Consider the following 19,359-nt stretch of genomic DNA (forward strand, 5'->3'; position numbering starts at 1 on the left):
ATGAGAGTGCTCTGTAAGTTGATGGAAAGGCTCACATAACAGGGTGTCTGTGATAGTAGGCTGCGCTCAACAACCTAGCAAGACCTTTCTACTCCTAAGAGCTTGATATCATGAAAGGGAAAATAATAGGTGGCTTTTAAGTATCAGGAAAACCTCCCGATAGGGAGAACTTGTTGATAATGACATTGTCTAGCAACGGAAGTTGTTGGATCTGAGACAATGACTGCATTAATAGGAAAAGCTTCTAGATCTCTTTCTTGCTTTCTGCCAGCAGTTAATAATTGATTGAATAGACATTAAAGTTTGGATTTTCTTTGGGGGTAGGCCAAGTAAGGCCCGTGGAATACAATGCTACGGGGGCATATATAAAGGAACCTCATAGGATCGTCTAATCTGTGAAGGATTACTGTTTGCAACAATATGGCTATGTTCTATAAGGCAATAAGAAACTTCCATTTTTCTTTGGACCAAGCAGTAATGTATAATAATAAGTATACATCACGAATATAAGATTTTAGCAGACCTTTTGCAACCTAACACATATGTATACATGATCACAAATAGTAAAATAGCATGAAATATATGTTAGTGTTTGCTGGAAGACTAACAAAAAGGAGACTCTGAAATGCACTCATTACAAAGGGCTCATGGGCTTTTTTTTTTTTTTCTGCCAAGAGCACAATAATTGGTTTAAAGTTCCTCGGGATCAGAATTGTCCAAACTGCACAGCATCCATAATCAGAGAAAAAGTTTCAAATGTTCTCTTCTTTGTATGTGTGCTTCCTTTGCTTAAACACGAAAGGAAGATTTTTTTTTTCCAAATTGTACCTGATGGTGGACTTTGACAACCTGGCCCTTTTTGGGGTTCCTGAGTGGGAGCTGAGCTCTTACAAACATAAAATTCCAAATATAGGAGCAGCCACAATCTGTATCCTGGCTCGCCCAGATGATGGTATAGTTTATGCCTGAGGAGCTGGACTGGCCCAGCCTACACTCATGGTAGAGATTTATTGAAATGGGTCCTCCCTGAAGAGGGAAGGGCGTTTTGAGTTTTCTAGACTGGCAAAGGTCTTTAAAAACAATGCAATATAATGGCATAAATAAATACTTAGATAGGTTCCTGCTCTATGGCTTATTTTGTGTACCAGACTGGTCTACCAAGCTTGTATATGGTATCACGTAGCTGTACTGGACCAGCAAGAAAAGTAGACTTTCTGCTGTATAGACTTGACTTTATATTTTTATTTATTCAACTCTATCCCAAAGTTTACACAAAAATCAGAGCTGACACTGAAATGTCACACGTTGTCTCTAACTATGTGCACTGTAAATGACACGTAAGAAGAAATTAGTAGTACATGAGAAGACATTTTACCATGGAAAAGCTTATTGCTAGCTCTGTTTTAAAGCCTGTATTTACTTTATCTGTAAAATCCTCCACAATGAGTCATTAGGAATAGCTATGATCTCTGTACCTATGAAATAAAGTGAGGACCTGAGTGATTATGACTCAGGTACACGTTCCTTAGTATTTGCTAACCAAAGCCTGACATTAACATTTTGACATAGTCTTAGATTCAGTTAGATCACTGCTAAAACTTACAAACTCAGATCAGAATTGATCTAAGATTCATTAATTGACTAATTTTAATGTAGAAAACAGTCATTTTGGCTTTTGAGAAGCAGATTTTTTAAAAAAACAAATCTGTCATTTGTTGCAGCTCTTCACACACAAGAACTGTCAGGGTAGCTAATGGGGGTGGTTTGTTTTTTTCTGTTTTTGTTATCTCTATCAACTTTGAAACATACAAAGTTCAGCCATTTGTTAAAAAAGAATTCAAAACTCTTTTACCATAGTATGATCTCTTTAGCTTGGAGAAGAGCAGTACAGTGTTTTCCAGGTTTAACTTCTAGGCATAAACATACGCTGTTGGCTGAGCCTGTTCAGGAGTGTTTAGCATCCATTCCAAGAAAAGCTTGATATTAGCCCCAACATAAGAAGTGTCTGAATACTACTTCATTTTATTGATTGCTGCTTTTCATTTTAATGCTCTTTTCATCATTACTTGAGGTCCTCATCCAGTCATTTTTTTGGCTTTGTAAACAGCAAATGTTGGCAGTCTGTAGAGATCACTGTTTATGATGCAGACAATATAATCATGTACCAAGTAAGAATAAGTATACAATGTATTGCTTCAGTTGTGCGTAAACTAAACCTTTTTGAAACAAATCTGGCATGGCATTTAGTTTGCACTAAAATGAGATGGAGAGGGTGGGCATGAATGTGTTCTGTAGTTGAAATATCTTCTGCCTGCCTGCAAGGATTATGTGGATTCCTCAAGCTTTCTAGGGATAAAGCCAAAAAATAATATATATTGTTGCATATTTTATCTGCTGGCATAGAACCATTTCTCCGTTTACTATGGTAGGAAAAACTGAAAACTAAAGAAAAAGCACTATTAATAATAATGAAGGAAAATTAAACGGCATATTGTCCAACAGAAAGTGTGGCAAGGACTCCTGTGCTCTTCATGCTACAAGGTGGAGGGGGAGGCCAAGAAAGAGAAGTCCCCACCAGCCTGTCCCAGCCCTCCTGCCAACCGCCTGCTTGGCCCCATAGCTGAGAAATGGGCGTTTGCAAATAGAATCCAAAGGGGCTCTGCGGTAAAGGGATGCGGGAAGAAAAGGCAATGTAAATTTTTCTGGGTGCACTTACTTGCTCAGAAAATGAGAAGGGTCTATTCAGTGTGTGTACCATAGTATTTCCTAGACCCCTGAGTCCCGCACTGCTAGAGCATCAACTAATCCAGGTGAAGATGATCCACAGTTGGAAGTCAGTAGATGATACAAGGGAAGCACGTGGACAAACACATACACAAATAAACACAATAGGAGTAAGCAGACAAATGTGTTATAAAAAGAGATATAGGTATGTTTTTCTAAATTTGCTAAACAGTGATGGAAATATTTCCTTACAAACTGTAGTCAAATCAGATAAAACGTGAGGTAGTCGCTACATTTGTTTATGCTGAATCGCTGTCAATACTGTGTTGTGAAATGCATCTAGGCAAAGTTTCCAAAGGAATATCAGGACCATTAGACATGGGGTTTCTTTCTTCTGGCAGCCTTGGTCCAGTGCTGTTTTTCTAGGCTTTGCTGTTGCATGAGGAAGAACTGAAGGCAGCCTGAGAATTTTGCCGCCTGGGAACAAAATCTAGTTGTTCAAGAGCTAAACTGCAGCTCTCCGAGTCTATGTAGGGTTTTTCTAGATCTGCCATCACCATAGTAGCCGAATGTTGAATCAGATGATAAATTAAGTCAGCATGGGGCTAATCAGTCTTCATAGCTGACAGTAGCTTTTATCCTTCCCATCTTTCTACAAGTGTTGCTATTGAGCTTCCTGCATCCAATGATTATTTGCCAAGTGGTTTGAGCAGCACAGTAAACAAGAAGAAAATACCAGTTGTTGCTGTTGTTGCCTCAAAACGTGAGAAAGTTTGGCACAAAGGGCCAAATCCTCCTGATCTTTCAGAGCAGAGGCAGCTCTTGGAATATGGCCCCCTCACCTGTAAGTGCCTCAGGTTCCCTTCTGCAAATGCAAATTTTACTTCAGTTTGCATAAGAGATATGTAAGCAAGAGGCATTGCTACTATACTGCTTTGCACTATTAATGGTACCTTACTGCTTATATGCAAAAGGAAACCCTGCTGACTAGTGTCCTTTCAAAACGTGACGTTTTGTTCCCAATAGTGGCATAATGTTTTTTCTGAAGTTCAATTTACTGAATTGTTCTTTAAGTTTTAAAATGAAATTATTTGGATTGCAATTTGAGACTAGATAACGGCAGACTTATAAATGATACTTTAGTCAAAGTCATGGCACCCAAATTATTATTTATGCTAAGCTTTGAGATAGGCTTTGTTCTTAGGGAGCCAAGCTATTACATATTTCCCTCTTAATCTGCTCGGTATTCAGATTTCACTGCCAGCTGGAATTAAATATTAGAGATTTTCTTTGTTGCTGTAGAGTTGAATTATTACAGAGATAATGATTATTGAATATTTCAGCATACATCCTGTACTTAATCCATTTAACATACACTAAATGGAGCCCAGATTGCAGTACCAAGAACAAGTTTCTAATTGTTTTAATCTGAAAGATGAAGAAGACTTGAGGTAAAGAGAATTCAATTAACAAAAGCAAACCTATATATTAAAAAGGTATGTTTTTTCTTTTTGCTTTATAGCATTGTGAAAAATCATCTTGTTTGCAAATACAGAATGCATAGTTAAATTTTAATATTTCCAGGAAAAAAAACATTTTAAGTATATATTTTTGAGAATGTGCATTGCTAGTGGAAAACATAGACCCATGCATCTGCTTATGCCATCAGGTTGTTTTGCCTCTTGTTTTATGCCTGAGTGCTGTTTCCCTTAATTACCCCTGTCCTGCCAGGAGTATTTCCAGAGACATGAGCACGGAAACAGAGGCAACGTTGCAGAGGCTGGCTTCATGAAAGGTAGCAAACAATGTCAGTGCCCAAGTTTTAAAAAACTGAAGACCCCTTATCTCCACACTGACAACAGAGCTAGAGGTCTGGGGGAGCTCTGCGGTCCTGCTTCTGTTATCAGGAGCTGCACCCTGTCTTTGGCAGGCACATTAGCATCGTGCCTCTAGGCATGACTGACTCATAATTAAAACTAACCAGGCTTCCCCATAAACATGAAGCCGGTCTCTGTGTGAGCCTCTGAGGCTACTGAAACCAACCGAGGGCTAAGGGGGGATAGCTAAAGTTGGTGACAGACTGACCGCTCTGAAAGTGTGGCCACAGAGCTGAAATAAAAGCAGCAGCCTGCATAGACGCTGAAGACTTGGTTTGCTCTGTTTTCTTTTGTTTCAAATAAATTACAAAGATCTTGTTTCAATAAGATTTTTGTTTAGTTTAATTTTAGATTTTCCTTATAAAGTTATTTTCCATGTAGGAAAAAAAATCAATGTAGGAAATTTTAGGTCCAATTCACATTGTGCAATTCTACCATTCTAACGAGAGTTAAACCTGATTTTTCATAACTTCAAAATTGTGGAAACAATGAGAAGGATTCTTACTGTAAATAGGAATCAACTTATACCATCTCAAACTTTGGGTGCGTGTGTGTGTGTGTGTGTGCAGAGATCCATATGTGTTAATACAGAGATGATCAAGACATGTTCTGTTAAAATTTGCAGGATCCAAATGTTATTTGAGGTGTGTGATTGAAGGATTTGAAACTGCACTGTGTGCAGCTACCCCATGTGACAAAGGTTGAGTATAAAGTCATTCCCTAAAAGTGAATAATCTTGACTCAGTCCTGAAACTCCTTTCTTTGTTCTCCTTTCCTGCCATTTCTTATGTCTTAGATGAACGTTCATAAACCCAGCCTCTGACAAGTTCTTCCCAAGAAAGAGATGTTTTAATTCTAGCCTTATGACTCATGCCCTGCCATTCCCGGCCCAGGCCAGAGAGAATACAGGAGATGATCCATAGCCTGTTGACTTCAATAGGCCTTGATCCAAGGGTATATATTACATGTTTCTACGTGATAATTGAAACATTAACTTGTGAAGACTAGCCCTAACTCAGTGAAATATGCCTTACATCCAATAAGATTTTCTCCCTCCGTAAGAAAGATGCTAAGCAAAAATGGGAAAGAGAGTAAGGCTTCATTTGTTCCAAATGTCTGTGCATATGAAATATGGTGATGAGCTCCCATGCCACACAGTGTAAAAGCAAAATTATACATTGTGATTTTCTCTAGCCTGTTGGCAACAAGCCACGTAAATTATAAAATAGACTGAGGTGGAGGAAATCGAATCATGAAATAATCAGAGCTCACAGTAAAATATCCCCATTAAGATAATGTATTTAAATCTGCATCATTCTACTGCACCCCTACATTTTAATGTAGCTTCTTCTGCATATATTTTAGTTCACTGGTGCCAAAAGGAAAATGACCTTTAAGAAAGGGCCATTGTCTTGGTTTTGTCACTTTCTCTCTCCTACTGCATTTTCTTAATTTTATTAGTTCAATCCCTTGGTTTTGGTACCTCACCTCTTCATCTTGCTGTTTCCTTAGACTTCAAGTCAAGACAGATGAATACACCACTGCTTTTAACAAGTGGGCATTTTTGCAGTGAGCCCGGGATTTCTTTGTCCGTCCAGCTTTTCATTTTTACGTCGACTGACAGAGGGCACACTAATATTTTCAGGAGTCTATAGTCATGCCATACAAATATTAATTTAGACTGGATGCAAGAAGTCCATCGCCCTGAAATTATTTTCTTCTAATAATATTGTAATCAAAGGGCCAGATTCTCAACTGGGAGTCTGAGGCATTCAAGGAAATACATCAGTCAGCGTACCCAACATCTTTGTACTTGCTTGCATTGTATTCAAATGAAAAAAGACAGAAATAAAGCATAAAATTTTGACTACTTTATTTATTGTGCCTTTTTTCTCCAAAACCAAGTTGGGCAAATTCTTACACGTTGCACTGATGTGGACAGTACCTGTTTCATTTTGGAGTAAGACAACAATGTAAAGCCCATTGAGCAGTAAGATGGTTCAGGCTTAGAAATGATATTAAGCTTTGTCTTACTGTGTTAACTTTGTAAAATTAAGGAAGTCCCTTGTCCCACATTGTCTGAGCTGTTAATGTATTTTCAGGAATATACCCATATTCTAATTCAATTTCTGAGAATGATGATGGAGAAAATAACCCCTGAGAAATCTCCTCCTCCCTTCTCTTACCATGTCCAAAGCTTTGCTGTAAGCACAACAAAAATTGAACCCTATGAGTCTAGCTTGCCTAACTCTTACTCAGACCCAGCTACCATGGCAAGAACATTCACAGTTAAAGCTGAAACTTCATCCTTAACTAATCTCGCAATAGTAACATGGTCAGCTATGAGTACGTAAGCAGATTCCATGGCATATGTTACAAATACATAAGTAAAAATATGCCATTTAGCTGGATGTTTTTATGACAGTTTGGTTTAGAAGCAAGACCCCTACAGAAAACCTGTTGGGAAGGAACCCTGAGAAAACACTAAAGAACCACAGTCTTCCCTCTGCAAAAAGTTATTAAGAAATACTTTTTCAAAGTCAAAAATTGTTCTGATTGAGACAGGGAGTGGTCAGAGAAAGAGTAGTTAATGCAGAGAACCTCCTTGCCCCCTACCACCTTGACACACACGCACACGCACACACACACACACACAGGCTTCTCTGTCTTGTAAGAGTTATGGATTCTTGACTATAAATGTCAACTAAATTTCCTTATGGATTCCTGACTATAAATGTCAACTAAATTTCTGTATGGTAACACTGTCTGTTGTCTGTTGTCTGTACTGAGAGAACACACAAGTGCAGGAGCACCCCTCTTTGTACGACGATGAGCAAATCTGGCAATAAAAACAATTACTCTTTTTACTTAGTAGATTTAAAACTCTTAGCATGACTTCAGTGTGATTTTGGTATGACTTCTTATGCAAGAAAGCAAAATCAAACAAACTGGGGCCAGCTTCTGAACTCCTTGTCCCTAAAACCATTGGGAGCTTTGTTTCAACAAGGAGTGCGGAATTTGACGCTGACGAGAGCAAACGCTAGCAGCTATGACACCAGCTGGCCTCAGTGCCATGGAGCCGTTAGTCGAACCAGTGATCCCCCATGCAGGTTCTGTTCCACTCCAGGCCACAGTTCCAGCACCACTCGAACCTGCACTGAGGGCGAGGACACTTCATGTGCATGCAGCCACCTGCAAAATAGAAAAAGAAAGGCTTTGGTACTTGAAAAATACTTTAAAGGGATGTCAATCAACGATTGATTGTTTTTAAATCAACTTCTCAGGTGTTCATTTATTAACCAAGAAGAATATTTAATAAATGAGAATAACAAACCTGAAGAATACGTTTCCTGGGCTTTATAAAGCCTGTTACTCCCTCTCTTATTTGGATGTAACCTACTGGTCTCACTTGAGGGACTGCAGGAGTGCACTTCTGTCTGACCTTTGAAGAGACTGTGCTAGGGACAGGGAAAAGTGGTGACAGTCTGGCATCTCAAAACAATCGTGGAGATAGCTGCTCAAGCATCCTCTACCTTGATCTAGCTGGGAGGCAGAAGTTGCTCAGAATTCAATTCTTTTCTTGAATTTGGATTGAAAAGCTGAGAGATTTGCAAAGAGAATTAATCAGGATACGCGGATTTTAATGGCTGACTGCCGATTACATCAAAATGATACTAGTAATTTAAGTTTACTTGACCTTCTTTATATCTAAAGCAGCCTTTTGATCACATCGTTTCCTGCATGTTGTTTCTTACTAGCCCATACTGTGAGAGCAGCTTTAATCTCTCTGCTAACAGCCCGCATCAAATGTTTATTTTGTAATATATAAAATATTAACATTGTTAAAGGTCATTACAGAAACGTCCTTCAATTGGGAATCATGTTGCTTGCCACACAAAGAAAGCTTTTGTATAATTCAAACTGAAATAAAGCCATGCAGTGTGAAGAAATGCTACTATCTCTTCTTCTGTGAGAATTGCAAATAGCTTCAACTCCAGATGGTGATAGGATGTACAAGGCTTGTGTATCCCCTACTGTACAACGTGTTATCCTTACACAACTTTTCCTATGATGCTACTCCAGAGTGATCCTCAGAAGGTAAAAAGGACAGGAGACACAAGAAGTGATCTGTTAAAATAGGCCTATCTGCTTCATCTGACAGAGGGAGGGAGCTAGCTGGGATGGCCAGGTCTACTTGCCAATTTATACCTTTGTGTAAGTGGTGCCATTCACTGAACATTTTGTCTTGTTTAAATGTAAGTGTACCAAAGGCCAGCCTCCCATGTTATACTTTACTTAAAGTTCAGATCCAGTCCTCTCTTAGAGTTCGTGTTAAGCCACCACCGGATAAATTGCATCTCAGGCCTGGAGCAAGTGCCAAAGCCTAATAGGTGTCTTCTGTCAAAAGCATGCTCTACCCTGCTCTGCCACATGACTCATGTTACTCCCTGCTACACAGCAGCTGAGATCAGCAAGCAGAACGGAGAGTGCCTCAAGCAACGTGGGCCACAGCTTGGTGGGTGAGTACAATCATCTTCTGAGAGATGGGGATGTGTGTTCAATACCACTCAGGCTGTGAGAACTGAGCTGGAGTGTGTCACTCTTTCTCTTAAGCTATTACAGAAAAGTTACTGGCATATAGAAGTGCACTCTATTGCCTATAGAAATACAGGCTCTTATAGAAAAGTTATTGGCACCGCCACTGTTCCTTGTAAAAGACAGTGTCCACAGTCTTATGTGGAAAGGGAAGGCACAATTACGCTCTCATGTATACTCAGTGAACTCCTCCCATATGAGGACTGTTCGTCGATTGCAGTGTACGATCATCAGGCATCAGACACCAGCTGTACTTAGGCAGGAGTGAAGTGCACCTTTAGTTACCCCAGGGCATGGGCAGAGGCAGGAGCCTGGGGAGCTTTAGAGTCACATAGGCACTCAGGGCGGTTAGGCATTACCAGGGCTAGCAGCAGGCAATTGCAACTTGTCATACTGGGCAGATTGGTCAATGATACCTACACCCTGCCATAGGCACCAAAACCATTTATTGCAACTGGCCCTGTGTGCTGTCCTGGTGCAATAAAATAAACGGACAGTATGAAGCCTCTGCTGCCCTTCTGCTTTTTTCCCTCCCTGTGTTTTCAGGTATGAGATATCATAAAAATATGTCTTCTAGTTGAATAGCTCGGGTATAGAAAAAAGAGATTTCTTAACACAGATTGAGGACAATTTGGCTGTAGATTAGACTAAACTGTTCTGCTTACTGATTCCCTCCTGAATGCTTTCTGAAAGTATTATTTTTCCAGAGCACTTGTATATCTGTCCTACTCGGTTTTGGACGGACAAAGAAACGAATGTCTTCACAGCAGCTAGGCTCACTAAAGAACTAGCTTTCTGTGTTTGCAGAGAATCAGGCAGATTGTTGCATTTCCCAGGAAGTTTGATAGTTTGACTTCTCAAGGGCATTTATCATTTTTTGTTAATAGCTGCTCAACAGTTTTAACTAGCCAGTAGAGGACAGATTTAATTTGTAAGTCGTGGTTTAAACAGTTACTATTCATGTAGTGTAGTGGAATCTGAGAAAACTCTTTATGCCAAAGAGAGTTCCAGCACAGGTAAAACTTGCTGAGGAATGCAACTAAAATAAATGCTTCTGAGACGCCATTTCTTTTTTAATGTCAATTAATGGATACATATTTTGATAGAACGTAATAAACAAAGGTGTTTTGTTAAAAAGCATGTCAACTACCTTTTTATCTTTTGACTCAGCGGCATTTGTTATTATCATAAATGTATGTCTTTTGTTATACGGGGAACAGTAGGCTGCAGGCAGTTTACAAACACCAGCATGGAAGTTGGAATGTGCAGTACTCATTATCAAAAAAGCAAGCGCAGCCTTTCTTCATATGCTCCAGTCCTTTAATCATCTTAGTGTCAGCTAGCGATGTCTATGTGACAGCTGCTTATGAATTAACAATAGAGCTTCTGTGGCACAGTGTAAGAGAAAGCAAAGGTCCCTGCACTGTTTCCAGCCTGACCAGAAGCTTTTCTATTTGGCCATGCACAGACCTTACATATGAACAGTTGCAATTACTGTCTATTTCTAATCCAGTTCAAACTTCTGGTTTGCCAGTCTGTTTTACAAGTCTGTAAATAATTTCTTTCTCACCTACCATTCTGTTCTGTCCTGCTGCCCACCTTGCTTTCTACACTTTGCCAAATCTTATCTCACCTTCCCACTCTTGAATTCGTGCTTTCCTATCTTCTGCCTCTTGTACTTGAAGAAGTCTCCCACTTTCCATCTGCCAGCTGCCTTCTTTTCTTTCTTCAGACCCCAGATTTCAGGATTTTGTCCCAGATAATGATATCTCCACAGTTTCCCTGCCTGAAGTGTTTTTTCCTTATGGTTTGCAGAAGTTCTTGTCTGGCATTTTCAAAATCCCATTTGAACCACTGATGCCACGGAACTGAGAAGCATACTTTATACTTACCATGTATATAATGTAATTTATATAGGCAATCATTTTAAAACAGTTTGGTTAATTCACATTGAAACAGTTAAATCTTGGAACAACATGTACCTATATGGTATAGCCCGTTTGCGGTTCCCGTTCCCTGTTCTAATGACCGCAGAGCCAGCAGATTATTTTTCTTCTCAAGTGTTAAGTCCTGATTAGCGCTACTAATTTTTCAGGACTCATGGTTTTTCCTCTGACTTGCTCTTTCACTGTGGGCCTTTCACTGGGGTGAGATTCATCTCATCTAACTTCAGCTATATACCGTGTAGTCATCTACATCAGAACTAATTCTCCCACACCCCAGTTTTAGGTGCGATTCTTCTGGCCTGCTTTAGACACATGTTCTATTTTAGTAGGAGACAAGTTTTACTCTACAAATGTCTGTTTTTTCTATTGACAATGGAAAGTTGTCTAAACAAGTTATTGACAATGGAAAGTTGTCTAGACAACTAGCTGGACATTCAGTCATATGAATGATTTTGACACTCAGTGCTTTTCTGGGCCTCGTTTTCCCTATTTATAAAACAGCTGAGTGTTTTGTGAGACTTAATTAGTGGCTGTAGAACTAAGTAATTTAGATTTAGTGATTTCCAAGTAATCCAGATAGAGTGGCAGAAGGAGGAATCTAGCTCTGTGTGCTCTCCTGCTCTTGACAGATCCATAATCGTATGCATCTGTATACATGCATATTCATAATGCCAGATTAATATTAAAAGACAAGTAGAAACTTTTAAATAATAAATTTACCATTTTTTTCTACTGGAATATGGCAGCTGGGGCACGGCTTGGTTGTTTTCTTGATTGTTTCTCTAGATGCCTCTTCCCACCGGGCTTGCGCAGCGGCATGTTCATCAACCACATATCCCTGCAAAAAGAGAGAAAAAAACCTATGGGCTCAGTACTGAAAGGCTGTGCTGTGACACAGTGTCTAACCTAAAGCGATAATTATTTACCCATGAGAAACAGACAGGAAGGGCTTCAAGGCCAGTTAAATTGGACTTTACATTTTGAAGCAGGAATTTTGCAGCTATCACAAATTTATTTTTTGACGGTGTGCACAGTGCATGAGTTGGGCTAGGCAACAGGCTCACCCTCCAGGCCCAGGGCTGTGGGGTGGCTGGGGAGTGTGTGCCGTGCTAGGGTCCCTCATGCAGCCAGCTATAGCTTAGGCTGCATCTTCTGCCCTGCTCCCTTCCCCATGTGGCAGGCAAAGCTTGAGGACACAGCAGGCATCAAGCTGTGCTGCAAATGGACAAGGTCAGGTAAAGAAAGCAAAAGGCAAGGCGAAGCAGGAGTCAGAGGAACCCCTCTGAGGTGTGACATCTTAGACACCAGTCTGCCTTGGGATTTTAATCCCTTCTTGCAAGAAAGGCAGAAACACCAAGACAATGCAATGCTTTCATAGTGCAGAATGGTGGGGTCCCTAGAAATAAACTGGTTTTCATAATAAAGCATAGTCCTTTGTTTCTGAGGTCAGATTTTATTCAAACATAAACCTGCATAGTCTGCTGAGGCTTTGTAAGGCACAGAGAAGAAACATAAAAATTCTGAAAGAGAAGGAAAAAGAAACCAGTGAATAACAAGAACAGCTATCTTCCCAGATGAACAATACTGACAGAAAAAGTCATCATGGAGAGAGTTTTAAAAGGGACTTCAGGGTTTGCCCTATTTATGACTGGGCCAAAATTACATAATCTACACAAATGTCCTACTTCACAATTTCCTACTTAAAATGGTAATACAAGGACAAAAGAGATGGCAGTACCTTGAGTAATTTCAATCACACAAGGTTGGAAACTGTGGATAGTAGCTATATACAATGTATTTAGGTTCCAGCCTTGAAGCTCTGCTCTATCTGTTTGTACTGTGAGTTTTTTCAAGTACGTGGGAAAATTATGAGCTTAAACTAAGGCATATTATCTGTAAAAATTCCTGCAGCCTCTTTGTGTTTACATGTTCCAAATACTTGTACATTGTTCTGTGGATAAACTTTTTATATTTATTTACATAGGTTTTTTTTAATATTTATTTGTAACAAGACAGCAAAAGGAAATTGGCCCAACTTTGAAATGTATAACACAATTTTCACTCCTATTGATTTATCCTCAGCTACTATTAAGCTTGTGACTTGTGCTGTCAGTGCATGAGACCTAGATTTTATTCCTTGGCTGAAGTCAGCAGAGTAAAGATGGAATAACAAAGAGCAACATCTTGTGAAATTCATTTCTAGCTCATCTAGAGGCCATCGTGACAAGCAACTTAAAAAAATCAAACCGCTTTTAATCAGGAAATGTCTAAAACGTGTTTATGCTATTATTCTTTTATTTTACTACCTAAGTTAGTCCCTCAGCCCCTAATCCCTTTTGTTGGTCCTCACTTAGTATTCTGCAGTTTCCATGATTTTTGATGTAGAGGTGACACAAGTGAACAAAGTCTTCTCAGCTCTGTCCCTACTGCTGGATAGGGAGTTAGTACAGCTCAGGCTCTCCATGCTACTGAATTATTCAGCAATTAGGAGGAATGTGCCAATATTTTATATTTGTATCTGAAGCCTGACTTTTAAGAAAGCCCAGCAGCGTGCAAACAGCAAAGCAGAATTCTAGGGCCGCTGCAGTATGCTGAGCAGTGTCCTCCCACGTAGAGCTCTACCATCTAAAATGCCCTCTACAGAACGGTACATTAGCAAGTTCTTGGAGATAACAAAAGCTACTCAGGCTAATAGCAAAGAACCTGATCTTGCAGAACCATTGATCTTGCAACACCTTGATCTTTAAAGAAGAAAGACTACAGGGAGCAGTCCGAACACAAGGTGAGGAGAATGGGGAGTGTTTGACCTGGGCCTCAGTTTGCTCAGTGATAGGAGGAAGATGATGTTCATTTCAGCTGGTTGTAATGGGAATTAATCACTTAATGTCAGTAAAGATTATTCAAGATAAAAATTACTGTAGCAGTGAAAAAGCATATTGCTACTATTTTCAGAATAATATCTACACAAGAGGACCAGATATACTTTTAATTTTTGTATTCAATCCAGAAGAGCTTCACGGTGGCTATGTTTTTCCCAAATAGGCCAAATCCAAACTGTATGATTCAGTTCTTGCAAACATACTTTTTCCACATCTTCATGTATTTGTTCTGCACTAATAGCAAATGAGACTGAGGCAAAATTTCACATGCCTAAATGCTAATTTGATTTGTATAAAGATATTTGATCTTAGTTTTGAAAACAAATACAAACTTGGGAGAGCTTAGAAATAATTAAAATAATCAAGTGTAAACCACACATATACAATTCACTGAGGAAGAACAAATTGATGAAAACAGCAGAGTACATTATCATATTAATGTTTTCCATTGCAAGCATTCCAGCATGAAATAGATGCAGCAGCGTGATATTTTCAGGCAATTAGAGCTGAAACTTCCTTTCTATGCCCAGTCTTGCTGAATGAAGAGTTAAAAACTTCCTGCTGCAGAAACCAAATACAGAGAAACGGTACAGGGTGACCTGAGTCCCTCTGATTCAGTAAAGAAGTCATACCATACTGATCAATCAGCCTCAAGTGTTCATGTGCTTTACATAGTGCTCCAGGTACAATATCTGCAAGCTCGCATATATTTTATTTTCATTTTTAACTCAATTGAAAAGGCAAGTTGCATGGTAGGACCAGCTTCTTGAAAACATTGAGGACTCTCTCCATATTCTTCCCTACAAAGCCCAGATGAGAATAAGAAGCATTTTTCACAATGGTAAGATGCATTACCTAGTGTCGTGGGTTATGAATTGTGAGAGCTCAATTTCCTAAAACAATAATTTAAGGAAAACAACACATTTTATACTATCACTCAGTCACATTTCAAGCCTTTCCCTTCCTGCCCCTTTTTAAGCCACTACATGATATCATATCCATCAAGCCAGGGACGGAATCCACTGCTTTGCTATTATCTTTGTCAATGTTCTGATCAATAAGTATCTTGTGCTTTAAGAATGATGCAGACTGTCACTATAACATGCTGAAGAAAGACTTTGATTATTGTAACACCATGATGTATGTCTGCCAGAGCCCTTAGGAATTGCTTCTTGTGTTCACAAAACCGTTTGGAGAATTTTCAGATGGTCATGGATAAGAGCTGCTTCATGCTAAAAATGTGGCTGTTCTACCCCTGTTCGCATTCCAAAAGAATATTTTAAAGGAAGATCACGATCTTTGTCTCTGCAAGAGACAGACATGAATGGGGCAAAAATGAAGGAAATTGATTAGTTCTGAGAGATAAAGAAATAACAAATAGACAGAAAGGTTTCTAATTCCAGTTTATAATGCTGCTACAGCTCTTCTTCTCATGTATTATAAAATTGTTGAGGTCTTCTGATGGTAATATAAGCCACAATACATAGAATGTCTTATAACTGTCAAATAACCCAGTAAAATGCACCAGAAAATTCAAATTCCTGCTTCCTGCTGCTGAATAAGTATTTGTCTCCATGTTCTTATTTGCACTCAATCTATGACAACAGAGTTTTTCTTAATTTCAAGTTTTTATTATCAGGCTGAGTCTGAAAGGATGAAATGAAGAATCAAGATCTACACCAAATAATAGAATTTTCTTTTATCTTCCATCTTCAAGACCATACTCTGCCAACAAAGGGACTTTTTTTATTTTTGACAATGCACTTGAAAGTTATCTTACTGGCCCCACTACACTGCAGGAACAAACTCGGGTTTGCAATGGTAGTAGACATTAGAGTTCTTGACACTATAGCTAGCTACAGGACATGCATGTATGAATGTAAATCAGAGAATACCAGCCAGTAGGTCAGTAGGTATCACAGCCGCATTCTCCACTGAATCACAAGGGATTTTTCACTAGAAGAGAATCTCAGAGAAAAGAAATCATGGGCAAGGTGTTCAGCTGGAATAAGTCTACAGTTTGTGCGTGTGTATATGTGTATGTATGTATATAGATGACTCATAGATCAATAATTTTCAGAACTGGAGGAAATTCATGCCTGACTTATCCAGGAGGCACAATTCTAAAAACTAAAAGTTCTTTACTACCAGTGTCTATTTTAATCACCTTCTTCCATCCTAAGCTAGCAAACCTAATCAACTTGACAATCTCCGAGCTATAATAGATCAGATCTATCAATCAGAGGTTGCTCTCATGTTATTTGGCCTGCCTGGTCTCAGATTAGAGGCTGTGCATCACATGCCAGCTCATCTAGGACAGGAGAGTACAATACACTTGTGATGCCAACCCCATAATATGCTCTAGTTCCCTCATTATTACAGAATATTTGTCACAGCTATTGTGGAAAACTACTAGATTCTCTCCATACCCCTCCGTGATTCATCCTTTTTGATTCTTAGCTGTGCTGCAGATTAAGACCAGGAGTCAACATCCACAAGTAACAGGAAGCTACAGTACAAGCTGTTGCAAGCGTTATTCAACATCCTCTCTGCGACATCCCCTTAGAGACACGGGGGAAAAACTCTGTCTTGGTATTTTTGGGCCACGCTGAAGGGCCACTCAGTTTTTCCAAAGCACTCAGCATAGAAACAGAATAGAAATAAACCTAACAGGGACAAAGAGACCACAGAGACTGCTGAGCACCATGCTGCAATATAAGAACATATACATGGACAGCTCTTTATGCAGTTAATCAATATCAGCCATTGTGGCAAAAAGTGCTACAGAGACAAAAAGCATCTCAAAATAGAAACGGAGCATCATTCTTAGAGTAGCGTCTCGTTCAGGTAATAGAGTATACATCGACTGGTCGGCAGAATACATGCAGCAAACGAGCATATCTGTTCACAGTCAGCAACTAAGCAGTACCATCCAATAATACCATAATGACATTTACTGCAAAACTTCTTGTTTGAAGTATTGGAAGCATAACATATGTAATGTTCAGCTCAGATGCCCACTGTATTATATACTTTCTTATATGACCACCTTCTTTTTAGGATCATGCTTATTTTGCCTATCATAGGCAGCATCTAAAAACTGAAAACCCTTGATTCAGAATACAATATGAACCTGTAAACATTTTATTTTGCTTAGCTTTGTTGAAATGTAGTGTTTGGACTCCCGCTTGAGTGTTGTTGCTATTTAGTTCCCTTCTGATAAGCAAAAAAGCTGTATCCTAGTATCCTAGTGAAGCTTTATTTTGAAGAAACGCTTAGCGTTAAGTTAATTTACTTTGGAAGTTAAGATTTAAAAATATATATATTTTGTAAAATTGTGACTTTATGTGAAATGCAACACTTGGAAAAAGACTTAGATATCTCAAAACAGCAAATATTACTCATTTTCTCACATGAATGTGAGAACAACTGTGGATATTTGGAAAGGATTTGAAAAGAAGACAAAGAAGAGTTCATTGTACACAAAGCGACATTCAATTCACTATAACATTTAGATTGACAGAGCCCACTAATTATTTTGGGTTAGAGATTTAAGCAAAGGCAGTTTTAGCCTCAACTGTTGCAGCCTGATCTTCAAGGGGTGGTGACAGTTCAACTTCAATTTCTTTTCTTTTCCCAACTTCTACTGGGCTGTTTTACGAACATGTTCACATGAACCAAACTCCTGTCACATTTATTGGTGTCTTTTACTTTAGATGTGGAGAAAAACAGCAGATGTCTAGGGCACTAGATAGACTAGAGTAGCTCTGAAAAAAAATCCATTTTTCTGAGTCATTTAAGAGTCACAAAAATCTCACAAAGAGAGGTGCGCATAGCTAGGGGATAGCTAAGGAATTTTCCCTAGGATGCTTGAGAAAGATTGCGCACTACTCAAAACACCAAAAACTGGTTATAGATCAGGAATAGGAAAGATATCCATCAGTGGGAATACATTTCATGTACAGGAAAAATAGAGGTGTCAGTAGCACGCTGACCTGGTTAAAGTCAGATGAAGCAGTTTTGCATGAGCCAGTTCGTCTGCTTTGCCTAGGGAACTCTATATTAAAAAAAAGGGCGGCTTCATCATGAGAGCAACTAGCTAAAATCAAAGTTCAGCGATACACAGGGTATTGTATCTGCTACAAGATGAAAGAGAATTTTACCAACGACAATCCTGCAGCTCTGGCTGGTGACACTGCACACCAAGGTTCTCACTCTGCATGTTGGATCTGTTCGGAGGAGCACGAATTAAATTCAGGTAGCTAGAGAATATTGAATTTGCAGTGTTCTAAAGCAGAAAATCTAATCTAATACAGGTCATTTTTATATAAGTGTTTTCCAGCAGTGGAATGAAGAACATACCATCTCCAGAAAGTGTCAACATGGCTGCAAATGACTGTCAGCTTAATCTCATAAACAAAAGCAAAGTGTCACATCTTTTTATTTTGCTGCTGCCCAAAATAGGAAAGCTAAATTTCGCTCCCTGTAGTTCCCATCTATTTCTCATTAGACAGAAAGTAAAGAACTAGTCTCAAATTTCCACCAGTGCATCTTTATTTATAACATAGAGGTTAATTTTACAAGGACATTTCCTGGTTATAGTTATTTTTCTTGTTCCTTTAATTAGGCATCTGTGGGTTGAAGTATCCTGTGTCTGACATTGTGAATATATCACCTACTGAACCCCTGAGTCTCAGTTTCTTTCCCTATTTGTACAAATCAAGCGAGGTGTGCATTTTTTGTGGAGCCATATTTTATTTAACTTTTTAAATTTTTCTGATGGAAAAAAAAAATCAATGGCCTAATAATAGATATTCCACATTTCATACTGTGACTCAGGACTCATTGAAAGATGCTGTGTATGATGAACCTCTTCACTAGCTTCTTCCTTCACTAAAATGCAGCCAGATAATTCAGATCTTTTGTGGTCAGCACTTGCTGTTTAGCATTTAGGTTTTTTTTATTTTTCCAATATAGAAAAATGTATACATAGAAACACTGTATTTTTCCTCATGGTTACTCTTGCCTATAGTACATCATTTTAACTACCTCATTTCTTTTTTTTTTTAACTTTTCTAAAAGCAGCAAGAAAAGTTTGCTGAAATAGTGAAGCAGCATTTTTGCTAAGGGATATTTGCAATGTTTTAAAGGACAGACACAAAATAATGATAACTAAGATCTGATTTAGAAGGTCACATAACTGTGACCTTTTCATCACAATTCAATAATCATATTGCATAGTGTTTTTTCCTTCTACAACAAGACTGTAAGAAATGCATTACATCAAACCTGATGTGGACGAAGCATCAGCTAAACATTTCATATCTTAGCATCACA

The 19,359-nt window shown here is 38.8% G+C and overlaps 1 protein-coding gene across 4 annotated transcripts in view; it reads right to left on the reverse strand.

Moving 5' to 3' along the window:
* Nucleotides 1-6,457: 6,457 nt before the first annotated feature.
* The window catches only part of PRKN (parkin RBR E3 ubiquitin protein ligase), an 802,661-nt gene continuing 789,759 nt past the window's right edge, over nucleotides 6,458-19,359 (reverse strand). For all 4 annotated transcript variants that reach the window (XM_068938910.1, XM_068938909.1, XM_068938911.1 and 1 more), the window contains 2 exons: nucleotides 11,864-11,981; nucleotides 6,458-7,793 (listed from right to left, as the gene is read on the reverse strand). In XM_068938910.1, the coding sequence (XP_068795011.1) occupies nucleotides 7,684-7,793; nucleotides 11,864-11,981 (228 nt within the window). In that variant the 3' untranslated portion in view covers nucleotides 6,458-7,683. The remainder of the gene's footprint in view (nucleotides 7,794-11,863; nucleotides 11,982-19,359) is intronic.

This window comes from Struthio camelus, chromosome 3 (assembly GCF_040807025.1).
Source record: "Struthio camelus isolate bStrCam1 chromosome 3, bStrCam1.hap1, whole genome shotgun sequence".
Lineage (NCBI taxonomy): Eukaryota > Metazoa > Chordata > Aves > Struthioniformes > Struthionidae > Struthio > Struthio camelus.